This window comes from Branchiostoma floridae, chromosome 5 (genome assembly GCF_000003815.2).
Source record: "Branchiostoma floridae strain S238N-H82 chromosome 5, Bfl_VNyyK, whole genome shotgun sequence".
Taxonomy (NCBI): Eukaryota; Metazoa; Chordata; class Leptocardii; order Amphioxiformes; family Branchiostomatidae; genus Branchiostoma; species Branchiostoma floridae.
Window position 1 is genome coordinate 23,162,304 of NC_049983.1, and position 9,899 is coordinate 23,172,202.

Sequence of the window (9,899 nt, forward strand, 5' to 3'; positions counted from 1 at the left end):
TTGTTTACTATGACGGAATGTACATCTGCTCTACGTAACATGACAAATTGCAGTCCCGGCCTAGATGGCCTTACTACTGACTTTTATAAAGTCTTTTGGAGCAGAATAGGATCTATGGTTTTGAACTCACTAAATGAGGGCTACACGAAGAACCAGCTTTCTTCCACTCAACGTAAAGGGGTTATATCCTTACTCTTTAAAGGGGGTGAACACCAAGATTTAAGTAGAGACCAGCTGTCTAACTGGCGACCTATCTCAATCACAAATACGGACTACAAAATAGGTGCAAAGATATTAGCAAGTAGATTACAGAACATTATCTCTCACATTGTTGGACCAGACCAAGTTGGATATATCAAGGGACGTAGTATTTTGAATAACATACGAGCCATAGATGACATAATTTGCTTTACTAGAGATTCCAATGTTCCAGGTGCCATTCTCTTCTTAGATTACAGCAAAGCCTTTGATACTATTTCCAAAGACCTCATTATAAAAGTTCTTGAAAAGTTCAATTTCGGTTCAGATTTTGTTCAGTGGGTAAAGGTATACACTAATAATGCCCGTAGTTGTATCAATCATTGTGGTCATATCTCTGAATGGTTTGATCTGGGAAGAGGTGTACGTCAAGGATGTCCCTTGTCTTCTCTTCTGTTTATTCTAGCCACAGAGCTCTTTGCTCTTAAAGTCCGCCAGTCTTCCGAAATCAAAGGTATTACATTATCTGGGCTTGGCGACTCCGATGTTGAATCTCGAATTTTTCAATATGCAGATGATACTGAACTGATACTTGGTGACAAAATTTCTATTGATAGAAGTTTAGATATTATTAGACATTTTTCCGTTTTTTCTGGTCTAGTTTTGAATAAAGAAAAAACAGTAGCCATGTGGCTAGGCCCTTGGAGACACTGCTCTGAACAAGCTAGTGGGCTAAAATGGTGCACCACAGCAAAATGCTTAGGGATTGTTTTCTCATCTGCATGTTGTGCCTCTGAAGTAGAAGTAAATTGGAGCAAAAAATACTGTAAGATGAAAAACATTTTATCATCTTGGGCTTCACGCAACCTTAGTCTTATAGGAAAAATAACAGTGCTCAAAAACCTTGTAGCTTCACAACTGTCTTACAGTTTTGGTGCACTTATACCACCGGATAGCTTCTTAAAGGATGTTAATTTGATGTTTTACAGATTTATCTGGAAAAGAGATAGAGTAAAGCGTAATGTGATGGTTCAAGACTATTCAAAGGGAGGATTGAAAATGATAGATATAAGAATAATGCACAAATGTTGTTTATTACGATCGATAAAAAAATTGTTATCCGGTAGTGAAACTCCTACTCCTACATGGAAGAAGATACAACTGTATTATTTTAAGAAGTTAGGACCTGATCTTTGTATATTGAGACATAACTGCTCGGCAGTCCATGTGTCATCTAAAGATTCACTGTTGCCCTTACCTCTCTATTACCGTAAACTCATACTTACTTGGTATGAAATGAAACCTGTACAGAATGTCAATGATATTGAGGTAAATCAAGTAAATTGGCAATTGTTATGGAACAATGCTTGTATAAGTTACAAGGGCAACATGCTTTATTTTAAGAAATGGATTAGACGACATATTCTTTATGTAAATGATATTGTGGATGATCAGGGTAACTTTATATCTTTTGATGATGTAAAAGCTATTGTTGGTAATGATGCACATGTATTACTACAGTATCATGCTTTAATCAATTCAATTCCCAAACAATGGAAAGGTGTTTCTCGATTAGACAACGAAGAATCTCCTAGTATCAAACTCTGTGGTAAAGACATCCGCTTACTAGACTCTATCTTCTTTAAGAATTTCTGTATCATGCAATACCAAGCAGTCCCAGTCTCACAGAATTTCTGGGAGAAACGATTTCCTATGTACGATTTTCGTTCCATTTCTTGGCATGTACTATGGAAATCTCCCTTCTTGACCACTAAAGAACCCAAACTTATTAGTTTGCAATGGAAGATCTTGCATAATATTTATCCGACCAAAATACTGTTGCATAAGATGAGAATTGTAGAAAATAATAAGTGTATTTTTTGCGATATTATAGAATATATAGAGCATTTTTTCTTTGACTGTAAAATTGTTAAACCATTATGGGATTATGTGGAAAGTTTGTTTAGTTATTCCATATCTCTCACTGTACATGACATTATGTTTGGATACAACCCTCATATGTTAAACAAGTTTCGGTACATCAATGAACTGCTGCTAGTTGCGAAACTATCCATTGTAAAATATAAGTCTACAGTGTCATCCCCGAATTCACTATGTCAAGATGCAGAAATCATTGTGAAAATTTTCAAATCAGAATGTATTCTTAGAAATATGATATAAGCTACACATTGTACAGCTTTCTGTGACATGTAATAAAGTGCCGTGACGAACACGGAATCCGGAAAAAAAAAAAAAAAAAAAAAAAGACTTCCAAGTAGCAACTTGCTAGATATTGTGTTCTTGACTAATCACATCATTCTGATGACTGAAAACATAATTTTATGTGTAAGGTCATCTCATATACGAAGGAACTGAACACAATGTAGATCAATACAATGTGTACTATGACATGCTAGTGGTGAGAGTACTGAATATTGGTACCAACTAAGCAGTACGTGTACATCTTTGTTTTGTCATGAAGTCCAGGAAGATGAATGGCGTGCCCTAGGGCACGTCCCTTATGGATTTTTAACAAACGCGAGCCGTAGCGAAGTCAAATTGTACTGCTTGCTAAAGAAAAAAGCACCATGCTTAAGCTTCGTGTTTATTTTCAGATTCGACGAAGTTACCTGTAAATTACCTTATAGGGTTGATCCTTTCATTGTGGCGATGGATATTTGACGTTTGCATGTCTATTCCTATTCAAGTTTAGAAGCAAAACGCTAATCAATTTAGTACACCAATAGCAATGGAAGATATCGATGTATTCACTCAAACAATCTGGCCACCGTTGCCCCACGTTGACTACAGCTGTACATATAAGAACAATGATGTTGTTGTCAATCTTGGTTAATGAGATTAATTGTAAAATGTGATTAGACATGGCTTCTGGAATGTTACAAAGATTGGTACCAATACAAAGCAAAGTTGCCATATGAACTATACAGTAGCTTTTTCTTGGTACTATGATAAGGTATGATTCGATACAGAAACTTGGCCTCAGAATTGCACAGTGCATTATGGCACTCTCCGAGATGATACATGAAGCCTCTCGCAATGTGCCCGAGCTGGGCTATGAACCCTAAACCACTACAGTCAAACCTGTCTATAGCGGCCACTCAAGGGACTGGTCAAAATTTGCCACTATGGAGAGTTGGCCACTACAGAGAATATGCTGATTAATTCACAACAAGCAATAGGTTACACATGGTTTTAGTAACCATCGATCTTTATTCACATAATACAGTACTTTACATGTAATGCAATAATTGTTACACTATATGCGTTAAGAAAACAAAAGCTATAAAAAGTTTTAAATTTTCTACACTTGATATTGTCTGAAGAGATCGTCATATTTCTTTGATCCTTGGATCGGATTGGATCCGAGTTTGATACTTCACCGTCCTAGTGTTCCCGCTCGCGTTCACACCTCAGATTCCACCATTATGCTAATGTGGTACTCACAAGAAAAGTCTAGTCATTTTAGACTTATCTCTTAATAGATGTAAGAATAAAATCCACCATAGTCTGACGTTCATATCATTTTATCTGCGTAACAATTTATTTTAAATATTTTGTAATGTAAATTAACCTCAGCGATAGCGTATTAGAACGTAACTTTACCACAATTTACCTCCACAATAGCTGTGTCGTCTGTTGACCTTATATGGCCTCGTTTGTCGGGAGAAAGTCAATTTCTTTGAAAATAAAGAGCTTTTAAATCCGACGAAGGGTCGCTGTATGGCCGAATGTGTGCTATACCGTAGATCAGCCGTCCTCGTGGCCGTAATCGGCAGTGTTTCTGTATCTGCGGGACCGGAAATCGTGTGGCCGTGGCCGCGTTCGACGGGTGGCCGCTGAGCCTATTTCTTAATCATTACGAATCCAAGGGACCAACAAAAAGTGGCCACTATGGCCAGGTGGCCGGTATGAAAAGGTGGCCGCTAATACAGGTTTGACTGTATCACAAGCATTAAAGAAATTTACTATTTTAACCAAATCCAAATATCTCCGAAGTTGGGTTGTGTTACAGCTTGCGCCACAAACATATCACTAAAAAAAACACCAGCTTTGCAGGCATGCAGCTGAGTGTTCCTGCTGATATGACATACCATACTAGCTTTGTAGACACGCCACAGGAGCTAGCAATATGCATATCTTATATTTTCATTAAACATCCTGTCACATGATAACCCTGTAGAATAAAATTCCAGGCTGTATGATTAAATGTCAGAGGAATTCATTCAAAATTTAAATTTTGATATTCAGTTCTCATTCTCTTATCATGGGCAATCTTTAATAGACAATGTCACCCTTAATCTTCAAGAAACAAAGCAGCTAAACTGAAGTATGACTGGGGTGAAGCTGGGGGCCACTGTTTTGGCATATTAACGCCATTCTTGTGACCGTCCCGTTCGAAGCTCCTCGGGACTTCCTCTGCACTGGGAGTGTTGCTCGCACGGCTGCCCAGGCCAATTCGTGTTCGAATTTTTACGGTGATATTCGGTTACCTATCTTAGGCACGCTAAGGCCACACCGATTTAATTTCTTGGTTCACGGATTCGCTCGCTCCTATTTTTTGGAAAATAAAAATAAAAATTACTACTCAGCAAATTTTCAACATTAATGAAACCATTCACCAACTTTCTGGTATAGCAAATTGGCCTTTATATTATAAGCTCCTTAAAGTGAGGGTACAGGTGCTGTTACTGTACAAAAATAGTGTTTTTGTACTTTTTTCAAGCTGAAAACTTTTTTCTTTATGTTTTGGATTAGCCGTTACCTTTACCCCAACCATTTTACAATTTTTATTTTTATTTCGCCCTCTCGCTCCATATTTTTTATGAAAAATCCGTGAACCAAGAAATTAAATTGGTGTGGCCTGACAATAAATCAGAAAGACCGAATATAAAACCCCAAAAAAATCGCCTGTCAGAAAAAAAAAATTGATTAGCGGGACCAAGCTTGTAAAACACACCTGGAGCCAGTCATATTTTTACCGAGCTTGCTGACATTGGAGCTCAAAAGGTCTTTTTTCTTCTGCAGACGCACTTGAATGTTTCTGTCGGGACATTTCTTCAGGACACTTCTCTAAGGGTAAGTTTTTACCATTGTCGTATGTCTGGGACTCTTCTGCTTGTAAGTAAGGCTTATTATCTAGGATCCAGATGAATTGAGCAAAGGTGACCCCTTTTGGGAGATTACATTGTGGATTTCTGTGAAAATCTGATATTATGCCCTAAATCAAGACTTCCAAGTGGCAACTTGCTAGATATTGTGTGATTGACTAATTGCATCATTCTGATGACTTAAAACATATATTGAAGGTTAATCTCATATATACGAAGGTACTGAACACAATGTGGATCAATGCAATGTATACATCGTACTATCATATACTTGTTGTTGCTGTCGTCTCTCTAACCGCTTCAATACGTCGGTAGTTGGTCACATGTGGTTTCCTTCCCTTCCATCCCTGACATGCTAGTGGTGAGAGTACTGAATATTGGTACCAACTTACTACCAACTAAGTAGTACATGTACATCTTTGTTTTGTCATGAAGTCCAGGAAGATTAATGCCGTGACATATGGCACGTCACTAACGGATTTTCAAATAAAGTCTCAAAGTATAATTTTAAAACAGCGAAAACAGATACAAGTTAGATTGCTGAGAAGCAATCTGGATTAACTCTTGTCTGAAATTTGTTAGGACTTTTTGGCAAGGAAGGTCTATAGCTAAATATTACGCTGCTGTCAGCTATCAGAAAATAAAGGCATTTATTTTAGAAACATAACTTTTGTTTCGAATGTCTAAAAAGAATTTATAGTACTCATAAGTTACATGTTTACCTCCCTGCATCAGAACATAGAGGAAGCATGGGTGGAAAGCTGCTAGCGTCCCTGTTGTCCCTTTTGATCATCCTGAAGGTGTTTGGATCAACCGACCCGAACTGCGACATAGATGGTTCTACTGTTACCTGCCGGCACAAGAACCTCACCAGTGTTGCTCAGAACCTGTTGGCAAACCTGCCAGCAGGCCTGGCAGCATTCATCACCCACCTTGATTTTCGGCAAAATATAATGCCCACAACATTAGATCGGTCTTTTTTGTCACATGCACGTGCACAGTTTGTTAGCTTGGTACATCTAGAGCTAGCAGACAATGGTATTGCCAAAATCGATAGAAACGCATTCTATAACTTGCCAGATCTGACATATTTGGGTCTTTCTGAGAACCGCCTATCCAACCTTAGTGCTGACATGTTTACAGGGCTGGGAAACTTGCAAGAACTACGTCTTGAGCGTAATGAAATCAATGATATTCAGGCTGGAACGTTCAGTGCAACACCGAAATTACTAACCTTATACTTGCAGGTTAACAACTTGACAAACATCAATGCCGAAATTTTTGCAGGGCTGGGAAACTTGCATGATCTTAGATTGGACGGCAATAAGATTGATGATATTCGGGCTGGAGCTTTCAGTTCAACACTACAGCTTACAATATTGTACCTTCACAAGAACGAGTTACAGAACCTCAGATCTGGCATGTTCACAGGGCTGGGAAACTTGCAGGACCTTAGGCTGTACAGTAATGACATCAGTTATATTCAGGCTGGAACTTTCAATTCAACACCACAACTGACCACCTTGTACCTTCACATGAACGAGTTACAGAACCTCAGATCTGGCATGTTCACAGGGCTGGGAAACTTGGAAGAGCTTACGCTGTACAGTAATGACATCAGTGATATTCAGGCTGGAACTTTCAATTCAACACCACAACTGACCCGCTTGAAACTGGTTGAGAACAAATTAGCAAACCTCAGATCTGACACGTTCACAGGGCTGGGAAAGTTGCAGACACTTGAGCTGGACAATAACAAGTTAACAAACCTCAGATCTGACATGTTCACAGGGCTTGGAAACTTGCAGGAACTTTACCTTAGCTATAATGAGATCAGTGATATTCAGGGTAGAACTTTCAATTCAACACCACAACTGACAAACTTGAGGCTGTATAATAACAAGTTAACAAACCTCAGATCTGACATGTTTGCAGGGCTGGGAAACTTGGAAGAACTTAGGCTGTGGGGTAATGAGATCAGTGATATTCAGGTTGGAACATTCAGTCCAACGCAACATCTGCGCATCTTATGGCTGTATCAGAATAGACTTGAAGTCCTTAACGCAGATATGGTGGCAGTATTGTCATCAATCTCTAATGTAGATATCAACAACAACCCCTGGCAGTGCGACTGTAGAATGATCCCCTTCAGGCAACTGATGAGTGGGTCGACTCCTTGGTGGTCTGATTCATTTGAAAACCAAATCACATGTGACGGACCTATCAGCAGAAACTTACGCGGAGAAAAGCTTAAAAATCTGCGTATTGAAGATCTGATCTGTGAAGAGCCAACAATAGTGAGGTTTGGGAAGGGTGACAATAACACAATAGTAGAGGGTGAGACACTCTATTTGGTCTGTGAAGCTTCAGGAATCCCCACGCCAGACATCAAAGTCACCCTCCCATCTGGAGTGAATGCAACTGTTGAGTCAGGTGGGAGGGTGACTGTGGATGTGGATGGTGCCATCATCATAACCAATGTCACCGCAGCAGCAGATGCTGGCCTGTATCTCTGCATTGCAACAAGTCCTGTTGGCTCAACGTTTGCCTCACTGATTATCTATGTCCACGAAGCTCCCACTCTGTCCATACCTGTGCTCGTTGGCTCTGTGTGTGGCGCATTAGGAGTTTCTCTCCTTGTTGGCACCATCATTCTCACAATCTGGTGCAAGATGAAGGCCCAGAACCCTCCCTCAGGCCCATCCAATCCAGTCGTTTTCAGTAGCGCAGCAGCTAGTGTCACGATCACTGGTCATGATCAAACAGGGCAGGGTGGGCCAAAGTGAATCCTTGAAAGATGCCTGAAGCTCAAAAACATATCCCTTGGTATCCTGATCCTTGAATTTTCTGGGACTTCATAAGTCCCCCTATTAAAACATTTAAAACCTAAAATATTTCAAGATTTCGCCTTAACACGGGATATACTCGCAAGTAAGTCCCTCAAGCCCAACCAATCCAGCCGTTTTCAGTAGTGCTTTAGCTTAATAGCTAGTGTCACGATCACTGGGCATGATCAGAGAGAGGAGGAGGGGGCCCAGGCCGCAAGTTGACTCTTGAAAGATGCATGAAATTCAAAAACATGTACCCGGGCATTTTGATACTTGGTTTTATTCATTTACACGTTTTAAAATCAACTTACAAAGCATACTGAAAGAGCAAACTAGAACCCGTGCCGGGGACAGAAAAACAATGAGCCCCCATCATAGTTAACAAATAACATGGTAGATGTGAAAAGTCAGAAAATAGTAATGATAATGTAATTACAAATCAGTGAATAATGATGATAGCAAATGGGATCAAAATAAAACATAATTGATGATTAGATATGAAACTTATACATTAAGTGATAACATAACACTTAACTTTTTAACAAAACAATATAATCACACGAGTCAGGGGTAGGAGGAACCCCTTACATCCTTGGTCGGAAGTCCTCCCAGGAGACGGATACTCCGAACAATAAAGCCACCCCAAAAAAATGATTTCGTTATGGTGGCTTTGAAAAGGCGTCTCCTGACACCTGTTTCGCCATACAGGTGTCAGATGTGCATGGAGAACCTCAATAAAAAATCTAATGCAAAGATGAAAATAATTTCCTTCGTTTGTCGTTATCAGTTGTGGTGTTGACTTTTGAACATTATTCCAGGAAAGCTGTGTGCTTTGCAAGGCATTGTAAAGTCAATTGGCAGTTTTTGAGACAGACTTTTTGTCATATTCAGCCAAACAAAATACTTAAACAAAATACTAAACGTGTCCATGTAACTAAGTCATAAAATCTTATGCAAATACCACTCATATGTAAACCAAGTTTGGATAGTTTCTACGGTAAGACAACACTTTATGAAGTTTAGACGTTCTAGTATGAATTTGTTCTGCCAGCTCACTCTAGTGATGGTGAAGAGTGATGGATGTCACTGGAAACGTCCAGAAGTAATCCCTGAATATTGAATTGAATTGAATTGAATTGAATTGAAAACAATAATTGAAGAAGTTTATTTGCAAGTTCGTGCCCGAGGGCTAATTACAAGTACATGGTATAAACGTAGTAGATATACAAGTGACAATTATGAACAATATTCTACTCTAATACTAGTGTTGGCCAACTCTAAACGGGTTGGGTTTGACTTTTTTTTTGGAAGCAGAGGGAGACGAAAAGCCCTTTTCTAAAATTTGTGGGTTCTGCGATTTCAAGAGAAAAGTGTCTTTCTGTTCGTTTGTCAATGTGGGGAAGTTGGGATAAGTCTTTGTGGCTTCTCTAAGCTGAGTGATTCTTTCGGTTTGGTTGAATGAATATTTGGAAATAAAATGTGTTTCGTCCCCCACTGCTTTAGATGTACATTATTAAAAAATTATTTCACGAACTGGTCGATATTGAATTTTACCTGTCAGTGAATATCATTTACCTGGATGTATAGCCTCTTTCATCGTAAATAACAAGAGATATTTGAATGTTTACTCATTACGATTATTAACTTTTCAACTCCAACCGTATAGAGAATGAAGTCCATTTTATAATAGAGTGTTCTTTATACAATGACATGCGCAACACTTTTATCAGTGCTCTCAGTGTAG

At 39.0% G+C, this 9,899-nt stretch overlaps 2 protein-coding genes across 2 annotated transcripts in view; one reads left to right on the forward strand and one right to left on the reverse strand.

Moving 5' to 3' along the window:
- The window catches only part of LOC118415740, a 56,785-nt gene that overhangs the window by 4,752 nt on the left and 42,134 nt on the right, over positions 1–9,899 (reverse strand). The window lies entirely within an intron of this gene.
- On the forward strand, positions 1,305–2,390 carry LOC118415739 (the record flags this gene model as incomplete). Its single annotated transcript, XM_035820525.1, is given in 1 exon segment — positions 1,305–2,390. A coding segment is annotated over 1 exon segment (1,075 nt), but the record flags the coding sequence as incomplete, so codon positions are not given.